Source organism: Haemorhous mexicanus, chromosome 33 (genome assembly GCF_027477595.1).
Source record: "Haemorhous mexicanus isolate bHaeMex1 chromosome 33, bHaeMex1.pri, whole genome shotgun sequence".
NCBI lineage: Eukaryota > Metazoa > Chordata > Aves > Passeriformes > Fringillidae > Haemorhous > Haemorhous mexicanus.
The window spans coordinates 876,119-899,221 of NC_082373.1; the positions used below are offsets into that span (position 1 = coordinate 876,119).

The following is a 23,103-nucleotide window of genomic DNA, read 5'->3' on the forward strand; positions in this document are numbered from 1 at the left end:
GGTGTCCGGGGGTGGGGGCGGTGTCGGGGGTGGGGTCGGTGTCGGGGGTGGGGGCGGTGTCCGGGGGTCTCAGCGGGCTCTGTGGTTGAAGACGCGGCCGATGAGCGCGGCGAAGGAGCGGAGCCGTTTCAGGGCCAGGTGCCGCTGCAGCGGCTGCTCCCAAACCCTGGTGGGGGCCAGCAGGTGCCGGGGGGGGCGACCGTGCCCGTCCTGCGGGGACAGCGGGGACAGGGCGGGGCTCAGGGGGGGCTGTGTGCCCCCCCGAGGGACACTGGGGGACACTGAGGGACATTGAGGGACACTGAAGGACGCTGAGGGACACTGAGAGACACCAAAGGACACTTAGGGACCCTCAGGGACAATGGGGTCATTTGGGGACACCGAGGGACACTGGGGGACACCAAAGGACACTAAGGGACACTGAGGGACAATGTGGGACACCAAAGGACACTGTGGGACACTGGGGGACAATGAAGGACAGGGTGGGACAATGAGGGACACTGAGGGACCCTGAGGGACATGGGGGGACACTGAGGGACATTTGGGGACACCGAGGGACACTGAGGGGCACTAAGAGACATTGAGGGACAATGTGGGACACCAAAGGACACTGAAGGACTCCGTGGGACGTTGAGGGACACTGAGGGACAGGATGAAACACTGACGGACATTGAGGGACCCTCAGGGACACTGGGGGACATTTGGGGACACTGAGGGACACCATGGGACATTGAGGGACACTGTGGGACACTAAAAGACATTTGGGGACCCTGAGGGACACTGAGGGGCACTAAAGGACATTGAGGGACAATGTGGAACACCAAGGACACCGAGGGACACTAAGGGACATGGGGGGACACTGTGGGACAATGAGGGACAGGGTGGGACACTGAGGGACATTTGGGGACACTGAGGGACCCCGTGGGACATTGAGGGACATGGGGGGACCCTGGGGGACATTTGGGGACACTGAGGGACCCCGTGGGACACTGAGTGTGACACTGAGGGACAATGTGAGACACTGAGGGACACCGGGGGACACCGGGGGACACCGGGGGACACCGGGGGTGGCGGACCTGGACGTGGCGCAGCAGCTGCTCCATGGTGGTCTCCAGCTGCGGCTGCGGCTGCTCCCGGAAGATGTCGGAGCCCAGCAGGTCCCGGTAGTGCTGCAGCGCCTGGCGGATCCGCTGCAGGCAGCGCTGCGGGAGCGGGGGGGTGACACCGGGCTCCGGGACACCCCCCCGGGACCCCCGGGACCCCCGGGAACTCGTGGGAACGGGGGGCGCAGCCCTCGGTATGGCTGGGAGCCCTCTGGGACCGCCAAACGCATCCCTGGGACCCCCGGGACCCCCAGGGCCCCCGAGTGCATCCTCCAGCATCGCTGGGACCCCTAGATATCCCCAGGACCCCCAAATGCATCCCCCATCATCCCTGGGACCCCTTTGGGACCCCCAGGTTCATCCTCAGCTTCCCTAGGACCCCCAGATATCCTCAGGACCCCCAAATGCATCCCCCAGCCTTCCTGGGATCCCCGAGACCCCCAAGTACATCCCCCATCATCCCTGGTACCCCTTTGGGACCCCCAGGTTCATCCTCAGCTTCCCTGGGACCCCCCAGGCACCCCTGGGACCCCCAGACTAACCCCAGAGCATCCCCTGAACCCCAGACACCCCTGGGACCCCCAAAAATCCCCAGGACCCCCAAGTGCATCCCCCAGCATCCCCTGGGACCCCTCTGGGGCGCCCAAGTGCATCCCCCAGCATCCCTGGGACCCCTCTGGGACCCCCCAGGTCCCTCTGGGACTCCCCCAGCTGAACCCCAGAGCATCCCCTGGGACCCCCAGACACCTCTGGAACACCCAGACATCCTCAGGACCCCCAAATGCATCCCTGGGACCCCTCTGGGACCCCTCTGGGACCCCAGCTTCATCCTCAGCATCCCTGGGACTCCCAGACACCGCTGGGACCCCCCCAGGGGAACCCCAAACACCCCTGGGACCCCCCCAGGCACCCTCAGCGACACCCCCTACCACACCTGGCGTGCCCAGGTGAACCCCCAGCATCCCTGGGTTCCCCCGACCTCCGCAGCCCCCCCGGTTCCCCCGGTGATCCCGGTAGCCCCCGGTACCGTGTGGTTGCTCTCCAGGGTCAGGGGGTCGCAGGCGTCGCTGCAGCGGATCCGGGGGGGCCAATTTTGGGGTTCCTCCTCCAGCAGCTGCAGCCCCTCCTGGAGCAGCGATCAGGGCGGTCACCGCGGGTCCCGGGAACCCCGGGGCGACACCGAACGCCCCCCGGTTCCACTCCCGCCGCGATGACTCCGCACCTCCCGGTGCTTCCCGAGCCTCCCGGTGCTTCCCGAGCCCCCCGCTATCCCCGGTCGAGCTCCCGCTGCTTCCCGAGCCTCCCGGTGCCCCCGGCCGAGCCCCCCGGTGCTTTCCGAGCTTACCGGTACCCGGCCAAGCCCCCGGTGTCCCCAGCCGAGCCCCCCGTAACTCTGACTGAGCCTCCCGGTGTCCCGGCTGAGTCCCCGGTACCCATCGCCGAGCCCCCGGTGCTTCCCGAGACCCCCGGTGCCCCGCCGAGCTCCCGATGCTTCTCGAGCTCCCCGCTGTCCCCGGCCGAGCTCCCCGGTGCTTTCCGAGCTTACCGGTGCCCCGCCGAGCCCCCGGTGTCCCCAGCTGAGCCCCCCGGTACTCAGGCTGAGCCCCCGATGCTTCCCGAGCCTGCCGCTCCCCCCGGCCGAGCCCCCGGTAACTCTGGCTGAGCTCCCCGGTGTTTCCCGGGCCCCCGGTGCCCCGGCCGAACCCCCCGGTACTCACCAGCACCGGGTGCGGCTCTCTGACCGCCCCCAGCAGCCGCGACAGCTCCCGGGACAGGACCCGGCAGGCGGCCCAGTCCGGCCGGCGGAGCGGTGCCGGTGCCGGTGCCGGTGCCGGTGCCGGCGCCGGTGCGGCGGGAGGCGGCGGCAGCAGAGCGAGGAGCAGGCACAGGCAGAGGCGGCGGAGCGGAGCCATCGCAGCTCGGTGTGTGCCGCCACCGGCGCCGCCACCGGGTCTTATGGGGCGGCGGCAGGTGGGGAATCCCGGGGCAGGTGCTCCCGCCCCTGCGGCGGCGCCGCCGCCTCCCCCCGAAAGCAGAACCGATACCGGGCCGGGGTCCCCGCGCTGCTGCCCGCCGCACCGGGACTGGACGGGACAGGATGGGACGGGCAGGAAAACCCGGGGCAGTTCCGGGCGGGATGGGAGGCACCGGCAGCGGCACCGGCAGCGGCACCGGCAGCGGCACCGGCAGCGGCACTGGGACGGCCCCTCGGTGCACCGGGGAGCGGCGGAGCCCCGGCGTGGCCGCTCCCGGGTGCCGCTGTGTCCGAGCCGGTGCTCCCGGGTGTCGCCCCGGTGTTCCCGCGGTGTCCCCTCGGTGATCCCCGGTGTCCCCCCAGTGTCCTCCAGGTGTTTCCGTGTATCCCTTCAGTGTCCCCTCTTTGTCCCCCCGGTGCCCCCTCGGTGTCCCCTCGGTGTCCCCCGGCTGTCCCCTCGGTGTCCCCCCGGTGTCCGGGGCCGGACCGGGGCCGTGCTGCCGCAATCTCGGCGGCTCCGGCGCTTCCCGCTCCGCCCGCTGGGGCTGCCCCCGGCTTTCCCCGGCACCGGGAGCGCCGCGGGCACCGGGGATGGGCCGGGCACGGGGACAGCAGGGAGGGGACACCTGGGGACACCTGGGGACATCGGGGTGGGACTGGGGACACCGGGGAAGGGGGGGACGGGAGGACACTGAGGGGACAGCAGCGGACACGGTGCGATACCGGGGTGCTGCGTGGGACATTTGGGGACACTTTGGGATGCCGTGGGGTGCCAGAGGACCCCGTGGGACATTGAGGGACCCCGTGGAACACTGTGGGATGCCAGAGGACAGCGGGGGACACTGAAGGGCATCTGGGAACACTTTGGGGAACCCATGGGGTGCCAGGGGACAGCGTGGTACGCCGGGACATGTGGGGACATTTGGGAACACTTTGGGATGCCGTGGGGTGCCAAAGGACACGGTGGGACCCCGTGGGACATTGTAGGACCCCCGTGCACGCCAGGGACTGCGCGGGACACTTGGGGACACCTGGGGACCCCGAGGGGTGCCAGACACCCGCGGGCACCGTGGGACGCCCCGGGTTGTTCCGTGACACACCGTAGGGTCTCGTAGGTAACCGGAGACGCTGCATGAGACCCCACAGGCCACAGCCACCGCACGGCTCGGCAGCGCGCGGGGCTCCGAGAGGCTCCCGGTGGTCCCGGGACTCCCCCCGGGGCTCCCCCGCCGCGAACGAGCCGAGTGCATCATTTTTGTCCCGTGCACCGCCCCGTCCCGCCGCGCCGCTTAGTCCCGCCCTCCTCTGGCGCTCATTGGTCAGCGTACGGCTCTCTGCGTTGCCATTGGTCGGCGGCAGGGGGCGGGCCCGGTTTACCGGGCAGGGGGCGCGGTTGCCGTAGCGACGGCGGGAGCGGCCCCGGCCCCGGCCCGGCCGCGGCGGCGCAGCGGGACGAGCCCGGCAGCGCGGCCCCGGCGCGGCTCTGCCCGCGGCGGCTCGGTAACGGCGCGCGCGGCGGGGTGTGGGGTGGCTGCTCCGGGGCCCGGTGAGAGCGGCCGCTCGGGACGGGCCCCTCCCACCGTGCTCCCCGCCCGGCCCCACGCCTGGGACTGCGGGCGCTGATACCGCCGGTCCCGCCGGCGCGTTCGGTGTGGGGCCGCGATGATAAAGGCGGCGGGTGCGGAGCTGGCCCGGAGCCCCGGGGGTGCGGCGGGGCGGGGCCCGGGCGGGGCCCGGTTTGGCTCTCCGGGACAGCCCGGTGCCTTGGGACACTGCCCGCTTCCTCTGGAGGTTGTTCCGTGCTCTGGGAGTACTGCCCGGTATCCCCGGGAGGCTGCCTGGCATCTTGGGCTGCTTCCCGGTTAGCCCGGATGCTGCCCGGTGCTCAGGGATCAGTGCCTGGTGTCCTGGGACCCCTGCCCGGTACCCAAGGACAGTGCCCGGTGCTCAGGGATCAGTGCCCGGTGCTCAGAGACCCCTGCCCGGTGCTCAGGGACCGTGCCCGGTGTCCTGGGACCCCTGCCCGGTACCCAGGGATCCCTGCCCGGTACTTAGGGACCCCTCCCGGTCACCCAGGGACCCCTGTCTGGTGCTCAGGGCCTGTGCCCGGTGCCCAGGTCCCCCTGCCCGGTGGGTGCCCAGGGGAGGGCACCCCTTCTCCCGCATCCCCCCGGTGATCCCGGCTGCCGTTCCTGCCCCTCAGCTCCCGGGAACTCCGGCTGCCGTTCTTGCCCTTGACCCCCGTTCCTGCCCCTCAGCCCCCGTTCCCGTCCCTCACCCCCGGTGATTCCCGCTGCCGTTCCCGTCCCTCAATCCCGGAGCTGCTGTTCCTGCCCCTCAATCCCCGTTCCTGCCCCTCACCCCGGGAATCCCGGTCCCGGCTGCCGTTCCTGCTCCTCGCCCCGGGAGGTGCCGTTCCCGTCCCTCAGCCCCGTTCCTGTCTTTGACCCCCGGTGATTCCCGCTGCCGTTCCTGTCCCTCATCCCTAGAGATCCCGATCCCAGCTGCCGTTCCTGCCCCTCACCCCCGGGATCCCGGTCCCGGCTGCCGTTCCTGTCCCTCAGCCCCAGCGATTCCAGCTGCCATTCCCATCCCATCCCTGGTTCCCTCATCCCATCCCTGGTTCCCCCGTCCCATCCCCGGTTCCCCCATCCCATCCCCGGTTCCTGTGTCCCATCCCCGGTTCCTGTGTCCCATCCCCGGTTCCCTCGTCCCATTCCCGGTTCCCCCGTCCCATCCCCGGTTCCCTCGTCCCATTCCCGGTTCCTGTGTCCCATCCCCGGTTCCCTCGTCCCATTCCCGGTTCCCCCATCCCATCCCCGGTTCCCCCGTCCCATCCCCGGTTCCCGTGTCCCATCCCCGGTTCCCGTGTCCCATCCCTGGTTCCCCTGTCCCATCCCTGGTTCCCCTGTCCCATCCCCGGTTCCCCCGTCCCGTCCCCGGTTCCCCCATCCCATCCCCGGTTCCCCCGTCCCATCCCCGGTTCCCCCGTCCCGTCCCCGGTTCCCCCATCCCATTCCCGGTTCCCCCGTCCCATCCCTGGTTCCCCCGTCCCATCCCCGGTTCCCCCGTCCCATTCCCAGTTCCCTCGTCCCATTCCCGGTTCCCCCGTCCCATCCCCGGTTCCCCCGTCCCGTCCCCGGTTCCCCCATCCCATCCCCGGTTCCCCCGTCCCATCCCCGGTTCCCCCGTCCCATCCCCGGTTCCCCCGTCCCGTCCCCAGTTCCCCCGTCCCATCCCCGGTTCCCCCATCCCATTCCCGGTTCCCCCGTCCCATCCCTGGTTCCCCCGTCCCGTGCCCGGTTCCCCCGTCCCATCCCCGGTTCCAGCCCCCCCTCCTGTCCCTGACCCGCCCCCCGTCCCTCTCCCCCCTCTCCAGGGCCAGGACCCACCATGAACTTCGAGGGGCTCAACCCCTCCCTGGCCGAGTTCGCTCCTCCCCTGCACCCCGCGCTGGAGCCGGTGCTGGACCCGCACCTGAACCCCAACCTGGTGGAGCTGGACCCCGAGGGGGTGGCCCTGGAGGGGCTCCCGGTGCCCGACCCGGTGCCCCTGATGGAGGGCATCTACAGCGAGCTGCACACGGCCGTCTCCGAGGTCGGCGTGCCCGTGGCCGTGGCACACTTCGACCTGCACGAGGAGATGCTGTGGGTCGGCAACCACGGGGTACGCGGGGAGCTGGTGGAAGGTTCTGGAGGGGTTTGGGGAGCTCTGGAGAGGTTTTGGGAAAGTTTGGGGGAGGTTTTGGGAAGGTTTCAGAAAGGTTTGGGAAGCTCTGGAGAGGTTTTGGGAAAGTTTTGGAAGCTCTGGGGAGGTTTTGGGAGCTCTGGGGAGGTTTTGGGAAGCTCTGGAGAGGTTCTGGAGAGGTTTTGGGAAGCTCTGGAGAGGTTTTTGGGAGCTCTGGAGAGGTTCTGGAGAGATTCTGGAAGCTCTGGAGAGGTTTGGGGGAGCTCTGGAGAGGTTTTGGGAAGGTCTGGGAAGGTTGTAGGAAGCTCTGGAGGGGTTTTGGGAAGGTTTGGGGAGCTCTGGAGAGGTTTTGGGAGGTTCTGGAGAGGTTTTGGGGAGCTCTGGAGAGGTTTTGGGAAGGTTTCAGAAAGGTTTGGGAAGCTCTAGAGAGGTTTTGGGGAGGTTAGGAAAGATCTGGGAAGGTTTTGAGAAGCTCTGGAGAGGTTTTGGGAAAGTTTTGGAAGCTCTGGAGAGGTTTTGGGAAGATCTGGGAGGTTTTGGGAAGATTCTGGAAGGTTTGGGGGAGGGAGCTCTGGAGAGGTTTTGGAAGCTCTGGGGTGGTTTTGGGAAGGTTTGTGGGAGCTCTGGAGAGGTTCTGGGGAGCTCTGGAAAGGTTTTCGAAGCTCTGGAGAGGTTTTGGGAAGGTTTTAGAAGCTCTGGACAGGTTTTGGAGAGGTTGTGGGAAGCTCTGGAGAGGTTTTGGGAAGATCTGGGAAGGTTTTGGAAAGGTTTTGAAAGCTCTGGAGAGGTTTTGGGCAGTTCTGGAGTGGTTTTGGAAATGATCTGGAAAAGTTTTGGCAAACTCTGGGAAGCTCTGGAGGGGTTTTGGGAAACTCTGGGAAGCTCTGGAGGGGTTTTGGTAAGCTCTGGGAAGGTTTTGGGAAGGTTTGGGAAAGTTTTGGGAAGCTCTGGAGGGTTTTTGGAAGCTCTGGGGGGGAAAACCCCCATAACCTGGATCTGGCAGAGGACAAAGCGATGCTCAGCTGTGTCACACCCACTGGGACAAGGGGTTGTGACACCCCTGTCCCCTCTTCTTTCAGGGCTTCAGGGCCATGTTGTGATTTTTTTATTTATCCAGAGAAAAGCCTGAGCTGCCTTCCCTGGCTTGGAGCACCCTGGAATGCCCCCATAACCTGGAAAATCCAAGATCTGGCAGAGGATGAAGCAACACTCAGCTGTGTCACACCCACTGGGACATGGGGTTGTGACATCCCTGTCCCCTGTGCTTTCAGGGCCATGCCACCTCCTTCTTCGGGCCCACTCTGGAGCGCTACTCCTCCTTCCAGGTGAACAGCAGCGACGACATCCGCCAGATCCAGAGCCTGGAGAACGGCGTCCTCTTCCTCACCAAAACCAACCTCAAGTACCTGTCCCGGGGAGGCCTCATCATCTTCGACTACCTGTGAGTGCTCCTGGCCCTTCCAGCCCTTCCCTGCTCCCTCCAGGGGTTGGGCAGGGGTCTCTGGGGTCTCTGGGGTCTCAGGAGTCTCAGCGGTCTCTGGGGTGTCAGGGGTCTCTGGGGTGTCAGGGGTGTCAGGAGTCTCAGGGATCTCTGGGGGTGTCAGGGGTCTCTGGGGTCTCTGGGGTCTCAGGGGTCTCTGGGGGTCTCGGGGTCTCTGGGGTCTCTGGGGTGTCAGGGGTGTCAGGAGTGTCAGGGGTCTCATGGATATCTGGGGTCTCAGGGGTCTCAGGAGTCTCAGGGGTCTCATGGATGTCTGGGGTCCCAGGGGTCTCAGGTGTGTCATGGGTCTCAGGTGTGTCAGGGGTCTCGGGGGTCTCTGGGCTGTCAGGGATGTCAGGGGCCTCAGGGGTCTCAGGAGCCTCAGGGGTCTCTGGGGTGTCAGGAGTCTAAGGGGTCTTGGGTCTCAGGGGTGGCAGGGGTCTCATGGATGTCTGGGGTCTCAGGGGTCTCTGGGGTGTCACGGGTCTCAGGGGTCCCTGGGGTCTCAGGGATCTCTAGGGTCTCAGGGGTGTCAGGAGCCTTAGGGGTGTTGAGGGTCTCAAGGGTCTCAGGAGTGTCAGGTGTCCCAGGGCTCTCTGGGGTCTCAGGTGTGTTTGGGGTCTCAGGAGCCTCAGGGTCTTTGGAGCCTCAGGGTTCTCAGGTGTGTCAGGTGTGTCTGGGGTCCCTGGGGTCTCTGGGGTGTCAGGGGTCTCAAGTGTGTCTGGGGTCCCTGGGGTGTCAGGGGTCTCTGGGGCCTCAGGGGTCTCTGGGGTCTCAGGGGTCTCAGGGGTCTCTGGGGTCTCAGGGGTCTCAGGTGTGTCAGGGGTCTCAGGGGTCCTGCCTGTCCCCCAGCATGGATGAATCCGAGGACATGCACAGCCTCCTGCTGACGGACAACAACACCCTGCTGGTGGCCGGGCTGCAGAACCACGTGCTGGAGATGGACCTCAACACCGTCCAGGAGACACAGAAGGTGTGGCTGGGCTGGGGGCTGCTCCCTGGAGCTTCGCTCTGGGATTCCTCCCTGCCCATCCCTGCTCTTCCCTGCTCTTCCCTGCTCATCCCTGCTCTTTCCTGCTCTTTCCTGGTCATCTTTGCTCATCTCTGCTCTCTTCCCTGCTCATCTTTTCTCACTTCCCTGCCCATCCCTGCTCATCTCCGTTCTCATCCCTGCTCCATCCCTGCTCCATCCCTGCTCCATCCCTGCTCCATCCCTGCCCATCCCTGCTCCATCCCTGCTCCATCCCTGCTCCATCCCTGTCCATTCCTGTCCATCCCTGCCCATCCCTGTCCATCCCTGCCCATCCCTGCTCCATCCCTGCTCCATCCCTGTCCATCCCTGTCCATCCCTGCTCCATCCCTGCTCCATCCCTGTCCATCCCTGATCTTCTCTGCCCATCCCTGCTCCATCCCTGCTCCATCCCTGTCCATCCCTGATCTTCTCTGCCCATCCCTGCTCCATCCCTGCTCCATCCCTGCTCCATCCCTGCTCCATCCCTGCTCCATCCCTGCCCATCCCTGCCCATCCCTGCTCCATCCCTGCTCCATCTCTGCTCCATCCCTGCTCCATCTCTGCTCCATCCCTGCTCCATCCCTGTCCATCTCTGCTCCATCCCTGCCCATCCCTGCCCATCTCTGCTCCATCTCTGCTCCATCCCTGTCCATCCCTGATCTTCTCTGCCCATCCCTGCTCCATCCCTGCTCCATCCCTGTCCATCCCTGTCCATCCCTGCCCATCCCTGCTTCATCCCTGCTCCATCCCTGCCCATCCCTGCCCATCCCTGCTCCATCCCTGCTCCATCCCTGCTCCATCCCTGCTCCATCCCTGCTCTATCCCTGCTCCATCCCTGCTCCATCCCTGCTCCATCCCTGTCCATCCCTGCCCATCCCTGTCCATCCCTGCCCATCCCTGCTCCATCCCTGCTCCATCCCTGCCCATCTCTGCTCCATCCCTGTCCATCCCTGATCTTCTCTGCCCATCCCTGTCCATCTCTGCTCCATCCCTGCTCCATCCCTGCTCCATCCCTGCTCCATCCCTGCTCCATCCCTGTCCATCCCTGCCCATCCCTGCCCATCCCTGCTCCATCCCTGCTCCATCCCTGCTCCATCCCTGTCCATTCCTGTCCATCCCTGCCCATCCCTGCCCATCCCTGCTCCATCCCTGCTCCATCCCTGCTCCATCCCTGCCCATCCCTGCCCATCCCTGCCCTTTGCTGACCCCTGCTCTCCCCACCTCTCTCCCAGTACACCGTGGAGGTGCCCGGCATCACCATCATGAGGCAATCCAACCGTTTCTTCTTCTGCGGCCACACCTCAGGCAAGGTAACCCCCGTGCAGGGAGGGAAAAATCCCAGAATCTGAGCCCTTCCCAGACCTCCAGAGCCTGGGTGACCACAGCCAGGCCCTCCCCTCTCAGGTGTCCCTGCGTGACCTGCGCACCTTCGTGGTGGAGCACGAGTTTGACGCCCACTCCGGGAGCCTGTCGGATTTTGACGTTCACGGGAACCTGCTGGTGACCTGTGGCTTCTCCAGCCGCATGAATGGCCTGGCCTGTGACCGCTTCCTCAAGGTCTATGACCTCCGAATGATGAGGGCCACCACCCCCCTGCAGGTCCACATCGACCCCTTCTTCCTCCGCTTCATCCCCACCTACACCTCCCGCCTGGCAATCATCTCCCAGACAGGTGAGGTCACGCTGTGGGTGACACTTCTATCAGAAATTCTCTATTTTCATTTCTAAAACCTTTCCCCCCCTTTATCTGTCCTTGTAAATTCTCAGAGCACAAAACCTCTCACTGCTTCCCCTGTCACTGCTGTGGGGTCGTGTTGGGATTTTTTATTTATCCAGGGGAAAGCTTGAGCTGCCTTCCCCTGGTTTGGAGCACCCAGGAGTGCCAGGAATGTCCCTCATAACCTGGAAAAGCCTAACCCATAACCTGGGGTTATGGGGTTATGGAGGGGGGGTTTATCCCTTTCCCACATGTGGGGTTGGTCCTGGTGTCCCCAAGTTCAGGGTTGGGTCCTGTAGGATTCAGGCTGGAGCAGAGGAGGATGACAGGAGAGCTCACAAATTCCTCACTTTGCTCTCTGGGATGGTGACAGGACCCAAGGGAATGGCTGGAGCTGTTTAGGTGAGATTTGGGGAAAAGGTTTTTCCTCCAGGGGATGTTCCATAATTTGAGAGGTCAGGGACAACACTCTCAGGTGTTGGGATTTGGGGATTTGAGGAACTTTTGAGCTTGTCCTGTGCAAGAACAGGCATTGGACTCAATGATCCTTGTGAGTTCCTTTCAGCTCAGGGTATTCCATCATTTGAGAGGTCAGCGACAAGGCTCTCAGGTGTTGGGATTTGGGGATTTGAGGAACTTTTGGGCTTGTCCTGTGCAAGAACAGGAGTTGGACTCAATGATCTGTGTGAGTTCTTTTCAGCTCAGGGTATTCCATCATTCAAGAGGTCAGAGACAACACTCTCAGGTGCTTGAATCTGGGGGCTGGGGAACTTTTAGCCTTGTCCTACACAGGACCAGGAGCTGGACTTCGCTCCTTGTGCCTCCCTTCCCACTCAGGACAACGCTCATCCAAGCGCCGCTATCCCACTGCCAGCAGCGTGCCGCCACATCCTGACTCCCAGCCACTCCTAGCACCACATTTCCCCATTTTCCCTCCTCTCCAGGCCAGTGCCAGTTCTGTGAGCCCACCGGGCTGGCCAACCCTGCCGACATCTTCCACGTCAACACCGTGGGGCCGCTCATCATGACCTTCGACGTGTCCGCCAGCAAGCAGGCGCTGGCCTTCGGCGACTCCGAGGGCTGCGTCCACCTCTGGGCCGACTCCCCAGAGGTCACTTTCAACGCCTACTCCCGTGAGACTGACTTTGCCCTGCCCTGCATGGTGGACACGCTGCCACACCTGGACTGGAACCAGGACCTGGTGCCTCTGTCGTTGATCCCGGTGCCGCTGACCAGCGACGCGCTGCTCTCGGACTGGCCGGCCGCCAACTCAGCCCCGGCGCCGCGGTAATCCCAAATTCCCACTGAAAGAATTCCCAAATTCCCACTCTGGCAGAGTCCTCCTCCTTTTCTGTTCCCTAGAACAGAGGATAGAGGGATTGAATTAAATGAAAAGCAGGTTTTTATTGAAGGCTTTCAATAGGCGCACCTTGTGTAGTTAAAGTCGCCCAGAGGTTACACCCAAAATGTTGGTCATGAGTTTTTCACACTTTTATAAGTTTGGTGCATTTATAAATCAGGGGTTAATCCTCCAATTACAGCCTCAGATAATGGAGTTACTTACTCCAATTACAGCCTCAGGTAATGGAGTGAGTTACTCCAATTACAGCCTCAGGTAATGGAGTGAGTTACTCCAATTACAGCCTCAGATAATGGAGGCATTTACTCCAAGTTTGCCCCCCTCAATTCACTGTTGTTTACATTTCTAGGAGCTAGAGCCAAGTGTCCTTGAGTTTCAGAGAGGAATTGTTTCATGTAAATAAAAGGAGAGAACAGCAGCTGACAGGCTGTGGAGTTGTTGAGTTATACCATAAAGCAATGCAGGATCTGAAAAATATAAAAGCTGAATCCTAAGGCATCATTCCTGCTTGCCTGGGAAACACCAGATGAGTTTCCTGTGGTGGAGGTGTGAGGATGGTGGGACATGGTCCAACCTCCCTCCCTCCCACTCCCAGTGGGATCCTGCCTCTGCTCTGCCCATGTGGAATCTCCTTTTCCCTCTTCCTACCCCCCATACTCAGCACTGCTGCCCTGGCACGTCATTCACTGGGATGGAAAATGAGCCTGGGGAGGGGGGAACGCTCAGGACCCCCTCAGGGTGGGTCCCTGAGCCCCCCCTGGGTGGGGGGGGTGCTGCTCTGAGTCAGGGGGTGTTTCCAGGCGAGCCCCCCCGGTGGATCCCGAGATCCTGCGCACCATGAAGAAGGTGGGGTTCATCGGCTACGCCCCAAACCCCAGGACCAAGCTCCGTAACCAGGTACCCACTGCCAGGAGGGGGATTTTGGGAGGGTGGAGCTCTGCAGCCTGGGAGGGGATGGAGCTCTCTGCGTGCTGAGGGATCCCTGAGGTTTCAGGACAAGAGGTGGAATCCCATCCCGCAGGTGGAGTTTGGAGGTGGCAGCTTCTCCTGAGCAAAGGGATGGAGTTGGAATTCCCAGCTCCATCCCTCCATGGCTCTGAGGGCAGGGAAGGTCTGAGCTGTTGGGAGGTTCATGGCACGTCCCTCAGCCTTGGGAAAACACTGCCCTGTGCTTTCCCACAGTGACAAATCCCTGCCAGCAGGAAGGTGTGGAGGCCTCCTGCAGGTCCAGGGAGGGCCCCACTCTGCTCTGGTGGATCCCTTTGCTCATTCAGGGAAGCAGGAAAGCCCAGGAGCTGCTTGTGGGGTTTCTCCCCAGCTCAGGGTTCAGCTGCTCACCCCTTTTCTCTCTCTGCTCCAAGATTCCTTATCGCTTAAAGGAGATGGACAACGAGTTTGACAACTTCAGCCAAGTCCCCGAGTCCCCGATCGGGCGTGAGGAGGAGCCACATCTCTACAGGGTGGCCAAGAAGTACAGGAAGGTGGTGGCCTTGGGGGGCTGCTCTGGGGCAGAGTGGGGAAAAGGCTCCGTGGGGAGGTGTTTTTTTACCTGTCACATCTCTGCTCAGGTCACCATCAAATACTCCAAGCTGGGCCTGGAGGATTTTGACTTCAAGCATTACAACAAGACGCTGTTTGCAGGGCTGGAGCCCCACATTCCCAACGCCTACTGCAACTGCATGATCCAGGTGGGAGCTGCCCCAGTGCCACCCAGACCCCTGTGTCCCCCCAGAGTCCCCCTGACTGCTGGCTCTCCACCAGGTGCTGTATTTCCTGGAGCCAGTTCGCTGCCTGGTCCAGAACCACCTGTGCCAGAAGGAATTCTGCCTGGGCTGCGAGCTGGGCTTGCTCTTCCACATGCTGGACCTGTCTCGAGGAGACCCCTGCCAGGTCTGTGCTGGGCTGGGCTGCCCAGGGGGATGGCAGAGGAACGGGAGTGGTGCTGGGCAGGCAGATGGAAACTCCTGTCACTCCACCTTGGTGACATTGCTCTCCCCATGCCCAGGGAAGCAATTTTCTGCGGGCTTTCCGCACGATCCCGGAGGCGTCGGCTCTGGGCTTGATCCTGGCAGACTCAGATGAAGCCACGGGGAAGGTGAACCTGGGGAGGCTGATTCAGAGCTGGAACCGTTTCATCCTGACTCAGCTGCACCAGGAAACCCAGGAGCAGGAGGGACCCCAGGCCTACCGGGGGGCTGGCAGCAGGTGAGGCCCTGCCATAGGGATGGGACAGGGAATGAGCCAAGCTGGGGAGGGGGACTGCTCACCTGAGACCCCACCCATCCCTCGGGAAGTTTTATTGCCACTCATGCCTTGAGGGATCCATGGGAACTGCAATTCTCCATAGATTTGAACTTTGTGCTGAGCCTCTGCCCACCTAAAACCTGTTTGGAGGCTTGAGGCTTTACAGAGGGGCTTGGAAGGTTGGGACTGCTCTGATTCCCCAAACTCTGCTGGAATTTGGGAGTTGTGAGTCCCTAGCTTAGGGATCTCTGCTGATCCCAGTGCTGTTTTTCCAGCAGCTTTGGCTCCTCAGGGGACTCTGTGATCGGGCAGCTGTTCAGTTGTGAGATGGAGAACTGCAGCATGTGCCGCTGTGGGAAGGAGACTGTCCGTGTGTCCTCCACGCTGCTCTTCACCCTCTCCTACCCCGACAGCACCGGTAAGAGCAGGGCCCAGCCCCCTCAGCTGGGTGGGGTTTGTCATCCATGATTTTTCCAGCTGGAACACACCCACAGCCAGGAGCTGCCTCAGCTCCAGGGGTGGGTTTCCAACCCCCCAAGCTTTTGGCTTCAGAAAGACACTTTTGGGGCTTGACCTTCTGGTTGGTGGTTGTGAGGAAAACCCCAGAGGTTTGGCTGAGCTCAGTTGGTCAAGGTTTGTGTGCTGGGGAGGTGACGTTATTCTCCTTTCTCCCTCCAGAAAAACCAGCCAAGGATTACGAGTTCGCCCAAATTTTAAAGCGTAGCATCTGCTTGGAGCAGAACACACAAGCCTGGTGTGAGAACTGTGAGAAGTACCAGCCCACGGTGAGCCTGGCACGGGGGGACAGGCATGAGGGGCCGGGGGACACGGGCATGAGGGGGGCAGTTTCTCCCTGAGTCACCGGGGAACCTCCTGAGCGGATGCCAGAGATTCGGTTCCCGGCCCGGCTGGCAGCCGTGGGGTATTTCCTGGGCTCTGTGAATTCCTCTCGCAGGGGCAAGGATTCAGCAGGGAGAAACAACCCCCCAGGAGCTGCTGGAGCAGCTCTGTCGTTCTGGAAGTGCCCCCAGGACTGCAGCCAGGCAGGGGAGGAAGCCAAGGCAGTGGCAGATGTCCCAAATCCCGCTCGGATGTCCCAAATCCTTCTCTGAGCCTCTCCAGAGCTCTCATTCCCACCTCCCCCTCTCCCTGCAGGTGCAGACCAGGAACATCCGCTGCCTGCCAGACGTGCTGGTCATTAACTGTGAGGTGAACAGCTCCAAGGAGGCAGATTTCTGGAAGACACAGGCTGAGGTGGGGGAGACCCTCCGGGCCCGTTGTCCCGGCACGCGGGGGTTGCGGTGCCCGGCCCCGCCGAGGTTTTCACTCTGCTCTCGCTGGCTCTGGCCTCTCTCCCTCCACCTGAGGACCTGGAGCAGTTGGGTCATGCCTGGGGCACGGTCTGTGCCTTTGGAGTTGGAAAAGACGAGATCTCCTGGCGTGGCAGAGCTGAAGGGACTGCAGGAGTGACTTTGTCCTTCCCCCAGGTCCCCCGGGAGCACCTTGGGACGTTGGGTTTCCCTTGCTTTCTCCCTGTCACCAACTTTAATATTTAATATTTTCCCTGCTCCTGGCCTGGCTGTCACCCACGTGTCCCCAGGGCTGGCCTGTCACCGTGTGCTGACGCTTGCCTGTGTTTCGTTGCCAGTATTCCTTTCAGAAAGCCATGATGAAGAGAGGAGGCTTTGACATCACCAAGGGAAAGGAGATCTCTCTTGGAGACTGGTAGGTGACAATTCAGGAGGAATTTCTTCATGGAAAGAGTTTGGACATGCCCAGGGAGGTGGTGGAGTCACCATGCCTGGAGGTGGCCAAGGAATGAGTGGATGTGGCACTCTGGTCTGGGTGACAAAGTGGGGATTGGCCAGAGGTTGGACTTGATGGCCTTGGGAAGCTTTTCCAACCTCAGGGATTCTGGGATTCTGTTCCTGGGCTGGCACCTCTGAGCAGTGACACCTCCTGGGTGATTCTCTGGGCTATTTTTCACGTAAATAATGTCAATTTGATAACCTGCCTGTCTGAGGCTGCACCACATCCCCTTTGTCACCCACCTCGTGCCCCTTTTGTCACTGACAAAAGCCCCAAAACCACATTGGCTGAGCGCCTCTCCCAGAGTCCTGCTCCAGGCAGCTCCAGCTTCCCACAGAAACTTCAGGAAAATCAGAAAATCACAGAAAATCAGCTGGGGAGCAGCTGGGTGGGAGTCCTGGCCTGGGTGACATCTCCCTCCAGCTCAGCTTTCCATGATTCCCCGTGCAGGAAGGATCTGGGGAACCCCGACGCGGGGCATTCGTATCCTTCCGTGGAGGAACTGAAGAACATTTGGATCCCTCACGCCATCAAGATGAGGTTGACCAAGAGCAAAGAGCTCGACGTGAGCAACTGGAGCGAGACTGATGAGGTAAAGTGACAGAATCACCGTGGGTGAGGTGACAGAATCACCGTGGGTGAGGTGACAGAACCACCGCGGGTGAAGTCACAGAATCAGGGATGAATTCTGTGGGTGAAGTGACAGAGGCACGTGGGGCTGTGGGAGCAGAGCTGCCTCAGAACCACTTTCTGCTGAGAGATGATGAGGAGATAACTCAGGGGAGCAGGGAAATGTCCAGGCTGGTGGTTTGGGGGGCTCGGACATTGCCTGTTCCTCCCTCAGCTCAGCCCAACAGACGACCCCGAGTCCGTGTACATCTACGACCTCATGGCCACCGTTGTCCACATCCTGGATTCCCGCACCGGGGGCAGCCTGGTGGGCCACATCAAGGTGGGAGAGACCTACCACCAACGGAAGGAGGTGAGACCCTGCTGGAGCCCCACCAGCTCCCAGGAGCCCCCCTCCCGAGGGGGATCTGTCATTCCTGGCTCTCTGAGCCGAGTCTGGAGGGTTTGGCTGAACGTGCCAAGAGCTGCTGGGGCCCCTTAGGGGGAGGGAAGGCTTGAAGAAATCTTCTTCCCACACCCACTCAGGCTGGTTCCTCCTGGCCACGGGCACGGTGCCAGCTTGTCCTTGTACTTCCAGGTAAGGGCAGGGACGTCATCTCCCTTCCCGAGGAAAGGGCTGGTCTGGGCAGTCCTGGTTTCTGCTGGAGATGCCCAAGGCAGGAGTTCCCAGAGTGTGTCAAGGCTCCATCCCTGTCTCTTATCTCTTGCATCTCCCTGGAGTTTTGCCAGGAGCTGGGCAGATCCCAGAGCCTGTCCAGCCCAATCCTTTCTCGTCCTCTGTCACCACCCAGGGCAGCAGGGATTTCCCCCCAGTGTCCCAGGAAGGGCGGGGGTTCCCACATGGCACAGTCACACCCTCCTTTCCCTGGTAAGCGGGCAGAGGAGTCACTGCTCTGCCCTGGGGGGGCCCCTAAGGCTGTGCCTTTCCCCCCAGGGAGTCACACACCAGCAGTGGTACCTCTTCAACGACTTCCTCATCGAGCCCGTGGACAAGGTGAGCACCGAGGTGACACCGCCATGGAGCCACCCACCCGGGGTGGCGGCACCCGGGCTGTCCCTGACCATCCCCTCTCCCCTCGCAGTGCGAGGCTGTGCAGTTTGACATGAGCTGGAAGGTTCCAGCCATCCTCTACTACGCCCGGAGGAACCTCAACTCCAAGTACAACCTCGTCAGTGAGTTGTGGAAGTGGCGGCGGGGCCGGCGCCGCCGCGGTGGCAGCGCTGAGCTCCTTCCCCTTTCCCTGCACAGTCAAGAACCCCATCGAGGCCAGCGTCCTCCTGGCTGAGGCCTCGCTGGCCCGCAAGCAGCGCAAGTGCCACGCCACCTTCATCCCCCTCATGCTCAACGAGATGCCCCAAGCTGGAGACCTGGTGGGGCTGGATGCCGAGTTCGTCACGCTGAACGAGGTGGGGGAGCTCTGAGGACAAAGGGACGGGGGGGACGTGGCAGGGGGGTGGCTCCTCCGGGGCTCTTGGTCACCACGTGTCCCGTCCTTGGTGGCAGGAGGAGGCTGAGCTGCGCAGTGATGGCACCAAGTCCACCATCAAGCCCAGCCAGATGTCGGTGGCCCGGATCACCTGCGTGCGTGGGCAGGGTCCCAACGAGGGGGTCCCCTTCATTGATGACTACATCTCCACCCAGGAACAGGTATGGGGGCCCAGCTGGGCTCACGCTGCTCCCCAGGCCACCAGGAGGGACATGGGCCTGCTCTACAGGTGCCAGTGACCTCACCTGTGTATGTGTGTGTTCCCCATGGTGACCTCACTTGGACAACTCTGGGTTCTCCATGGTGACCTCACCTGGGCTCCTGTGTGTTCTCCATGGTGACCTCACTGGGACACCTCTGGGTTCTCCATGGTGACCTCACCTGGCCTCCTGTGTGTTCTCTGTGGTGACCTCACCTGGATTTCTGTGTGTTCTCCATGGTGACCTCACCTGGACAACTCTGTGTTCTCCAAGGGGACCTCACCTGGGTTTCTGTGTGTTCTCCAAAGTGACCTCACCTGGACACCTCTGTGTTCTCCATGGTGACCTCACTTGGGCACCTCTGAGTTCTCCATGGTGACCTCACCTCGGTTTCTGTGTGTTCTCCATGGTGACCACACCTGCACACTTGGGTGCTCCCCATGAACTCCTCTATGGTGACCATATCTGGACACCTGTGTGCTCCCTGTGGCCAGCTGGGTGCACCCTATGCACACCTGGCTGCTCTCCAGGCACTCCTTTGTCCCCTTTGGTGACCTTACCTGCACTCCTGTGTTCTCCATGGTGACCTCACTTGGACACCCACCCACCTGGGTGCTCCCCTGTGTCCTCTGTGGTGACCTCACCTGGACTCCCACGTCCTCCATGGTCACCTGGGGCTGTTGTCCTACAGCACCAGCCCCCTCCCCAGGGTGCTGAGAGGGGAACTGGGGAAGGGGCAGAGCCCCTGGGCCCTGCAGCCCCCTCCAGGTGCCCTGCTCTCTCCACAGGTGGTGGATTACCTGACCCAGTACTCGGGCATCAAGCCAGGAGACCTGGACGCCAAGATCTCCTCCAAGCACCTGACCACCCTCAAATCCACCTACCTGAAGCTGCGTTTCCTCATCGATGTGGGCGTCAAGTTCGTGGGCCACGGGCTGCAGAAGGATTTCCGTGTCATCAACCTGATGGTGACAGCCTGACCCCCCTCCCCGGCCACCCTGGGGGGCTGGGGGCGCTGGGAGGGGTCGGGCCAGCCCCCTGCCCCCACAGCAGGACCCTGCCCCCTCCCCTCCCCTCCCCTCCCCTCCCCTCCCCTCCCCTCCCCTCCCCTCCCCTCCCCTCCCCTCCCCTCCCCTCCCCTCCCCTCCCCTCCCCTCCCCTCCCCTCCCCTCCCCTCCCCTCCCCTGTGGAATTTGCAGGCAGCCCCAGCGAGGGAAGAGAGGAGAATCTTGACTCTGTGTTTCAGAAAGGCTGATTTATTGTTTTATTATATATATATATATAAAATATTATATTAAATATATATAATAAATATATATACATAATATATATTATATTAAATATATAATATATATATATTAAAACCATACTAAAAGAATAGAAGAGATGAGAATCTTGACTCCATGATTCAGAAGGCTGATTATTTTATTATATATATATAATATATTATATTAAATATATATAATAAATATATATACATAATATATATTATATTAAATATATAATATATATATTAAAACTATACTAAAATAATAGAAGAGATGAGAATCTTGACTCCGTGTTTCAGAAAGGCTGATTTATTATTTTATTATATATATTATATATTATATTAAATATATAAAATAAATATATATACATAATATATATTATATTAAATATATAATATATATATATATTAAAACCATACTAAAAGAATAGAAGAGATGAGAATCTTGACTCCGTGTTTCAGAAAGGCTGATTTATTATTTTATTTTATATATATTATATATTATATTATATATATAAAATAAATATATAATATATATTATATTAAATATATATAATGTATGTTATATTAAAACTATACTAAAAGGATAGAAGAGAGAGACGAGAATCTTGACTCCATGTTTCAGAAAGGCTGATTTATTATCTTATTATATATATATTATATTAAATATATATAATAAATATATATAAAATATACTATATGAAATATATATAATATATATTATATTAAAACTATACAGAAGAATAGGTGAAAAAGAAGAGACAAGAATCTTGATTCCATGTTTCAGAAATGCTGATTTATTATTTTAGTGTATATATATATATATATATATAAATATATTAAATATATATAATAAGTATATGTATGTAACATATATCATATGAAATATATATAATATATATTAAAACTATACTAAAAGAGTAGAAGAGATGAGAATCTTGACTCCATGTTTCAGAAAGGCTGTTTTATTATTTTATTATATATATAAAATATATATAATAAATATATATAATATATATTAAATATATAGAATGTATATTATATGAAAACTATACTAAAAGAATAGAAGAGATGAGAATCTTGACTCCATGTTTCAGAAAGGCTGATTTATTATTTTATTATATATATTATATTAAAATATATAATAATTATATTAATATATCATATGTTATATTAAAATATATCAACTATACTGAAAGAATAGAAGAAAGGATTTCATCAGAAGGCTTGAAAGGAAAAGAATGGAGTGATAATAAAATCTTGTGAGTGACCAGCGAGTCCGAGCCAGCCGGACTGTGATTGGCCATTAATTAAAAACAACCACGAGACCGATCACAGATGCACGCGTTGCATTCCACGGCAGCAGATAATCGATAATTATTGTTTTCCTTTCGTTCCTGAGGCCTCTCGGCTTCTCAGGAGAAATAAAACCTGTCCGTGACACTCCCGCAGGTGCCCAAGGACCAGGTGATCGACACCGTGTACCTGTTCCACATCCCGAGGAAGAGGATGATCTCCCTGCGCTTCCTCGCCTGGTACTTCCTGGGTCGGTACCGGAGCTCCGGGATCCGGGAAGGGGCGGAGCCACCCCGAGGGTCCCCGCGCTGACCCGGGGGTGTCCCCGCAGACCTGAAGATCCAGGGGGAGACCCACGACAGCATCGAGGACGCGCGGACGGCGCTGCAGCTGTACCGCAAGTACCTGGAGCTGAGCCCGCAGGGCGCGGAGCCCGAGGAGTTCCGCAAGGTGCTCAAGGGGCTCTACGAGAAGGGCCGCAAGCTGGACTGGAAGGTGCCCGAGCCCGACAGCCAGAGCAGCCCCAAGCGTAAGATGTCACCGCTGTCCCCTCCCCGTGTCCCTCTCACCTTGCTGTGTCCCTTCTCACCCTGCCGTGAGAAGGGCAGTGTTCCCTCTTGTCCCCTCTCCCCCTGCGGTGTCCCCTCTCACCCCCGTGTCCCCTCTCCCCCTGCCATGTGCCCTGTCATCCCCGTGTCCCCACTCCCCCTGCCATGTGCCCTGTCACCCCTGTGTCCCCCTTCCCCTCCCCAGTGTCCCCTCTCCCCCCAGTGTCCCCATTCACCCCCGCGTCCTCCTTCCCTTCCCTGTGTCCCCTCTTCCTTCCCCGTGTCCCCTCTCCCCTCCTGGTGTCCCCTTTCACCTCCCCATGTCCCCACTCACCCCGGTGTCCCCTCTCACCCCCGTGTCCCCTCTCCCCCTGCCCTGTCCCCTCTCCCCCCGGTGTCCCCTCTCCCCTCCCCGTGCCCCCTCTCACCCCCGTGTCTCCTCTCCCCCTGCCCTGTCCCCTCTCCCCCCCGGTGTCCCCTGTCACCGCAGTGTCCCCTCTCACCCCCGGTGTCCCCTCTCCCCTCCCCGTGTCCCCTTTCACCTCCCCATGTCCCCTGTCACCCCGGTGTCCCCTCTCCCCTCCATGTCCCCTCTCACCCCCGTGTCCCCCTTCCCCTCTCTGTGTCCCCTCTCCCTTCCCCATGTCCCCTCTCACCCCCATGTCCCCTCTCCCCCTGCCCTGTCCCCTCTCCCTCCAGTGTCCCCTTTCCCCTCCCCGTGTACCCTTTCACCTCCCCATGTCCCCTGTCACCCCGGTGTCCCCTCTCCCCTCCCCGGTGTCCCCTCTCCCCTCCCTATGTCCCCTCTCCCTTCCCCATGTCCCCTCTCCCCCTCCCCATGTCCCCTCTCCCCTCCTCGTGTCCCCTTTCACCTCCCCATGTCCCCTCTCCCCCACCATGTCCCCTCTCCCCCCGGTGTCCCCTCTCCCCCTGCCCTATCCCCGGTGTCCCCTGTCACCGCGGTGTCCCCGCAGACGGGGCCGTGTTCCCGCCGGTGCTGGCCCTGTGACCGGAGCCCCCGTGAGGAGCAGCACCGGCTGCAGACCGGACACGCGTGGAACTGGAACCAGCAGCGGGCCCGGGGCTGTCCCCGACCCGCCCGACCCCCGCCCCGGGCCCGGCGCCCCGGGGCTCCCCTTTCCCTGCCGGTACCGGGAAGCACTGCCCGACCCCCGCCCCGTTCGCCCGCCGGCCCGGGCGCCCTCATAAAGCAGCCTCGGACCCCCGTGCGACCGTGTCCTCCTTGGCTCCGGGGGGCGGCACCGGCACCGGGGGCACGGCACAAGGA

General features: G+C 60.5%; 2 protein-coding genes across 3 annotated transcripts; one reads left to right on the forward strand and one right to left on the reverse strand.

The window, feature by feature from the left end:
* Nucleotides 1-57: 57 nt before the first annotated feature.
* On the reverse strand, nt 58-3,391 carry IL23A (interleukin 23 subunit alpha). The gene is made up of 4 exons (XM_059871778.1): nt 2,822-3,391; nt 2,131-2,229; nt 1,077-1,202; nt 58-210 (listed from the first exon to the last, which is right to left on the reverse strand). The coding sequence occupies exons 1-4, from the start codon at nt 3,014-3,016 to the stop codon at nt 70-72; spliced, it is 561 nt and encodes a 186-aa protein (XP_059727761.1). The 5' UTR covers nt 3,017-3,391; the 3' UTR covers nt 58-69.
* A 1,102-nt stretch (nt 3,392-4,493) lies between these two features.
* Nucleotides 4,494-23,044, forward strand: PAN2 (poly(A) specific ribonuclease subunit PAN2). Of its 2 annotated transcripts, XM_059871946.1 has the most exons (26): nt 4,494-4,578; nt 6,458-6,744; nt 8,037-8,206; nt 9,098-9,218; nt 10,490-10,567; nt 10,662-10,929; nt 11,919-12,261; nt 13,135-13,231; nt 13,696-13,815; nt 13,903-14,022; nt 14,096-14,224; nt 14,340-14,539; nt 14,854-14,996; nt 15,257-15,363; nt 15,734-15,832; nt 16,227-16,303; nt 16,838-16,979; nt 17,232-17,369; nt 17,952-18,011; nt 18,100-18,190; nt 18,267-18,424; nt 18,522-18,665; nt 19,493-19,672; nt 21,424-21,517; nt 21,599-21,796; nt 22,790-23,044. In XM_059871946.1, the coding sequence occupies exons 2-26, from the start codon at nt 6,472-6,474 to the stop codon at nt 22,822-22,824; spliced, it is 3,585 nt and encodes a 1,194-aa protein (XP_059727929.1). In that variant the 5' UTR covers nt 4,494-4,578; nt 6,458-6,471; the 3' UTR covers nt 22,825-23,044. The 2 variants fall into 2 exon arrangements, with proteins under 2 accessions (XP_059727929.1, XP_059727928.1); XM_059871945.1 differs by lacking the exon at nt 4,494-4,578 and having other exon boundaries at nt 14,857-14,996.
* Nucleotides 23,045-23,103: the final 59 nt, after the last annotated feature.

Coding starts and splice junctions, on each gene's coding strand:
- PAN2 (XM_059871946.1), top strand. CDS start 6,472: ATGAACTTCGAGGGGCTCAACCCCTCCCTGGCCGAGTTCGCTCCTCCC. Junction 13,232..13,695: donor GGACCAAGCTCCGTAACCAG/GTACCCACTGCC, acceptor CTCTGCTCCAAG/ATTCCTTATCGCTTAAAGGA. Junction 14,023..14,095: donor ACTGCAACTGCATGATCCAG/GTGGGAGCTGCC, acceptor GCTCTCCACCAG/GTGCTGTATTTCCTGGAGCC.
- IL23A (XM_059871778.1), bottom strand. CDS start 3,016: ATGGCTCCGCTCCGCCGCCTCTGCCTGTGCCTGCTCCTCGCTCTGCTG. Junction 2,230..2,821: donor GAGAGCCGCACCCGGTGCTG/GTGAGTACCGGG, acceptor TCGCTGCTCCAG/GAGGGGCTGCAGCTGCTGGA. Junction 211..1,076: donor AGCTGCTGCGCCACGTCCAG/GTCCGCCACCCC, acceptor CTGTCCCCGCAG/GACGGGCACGGTCGCCCCCC.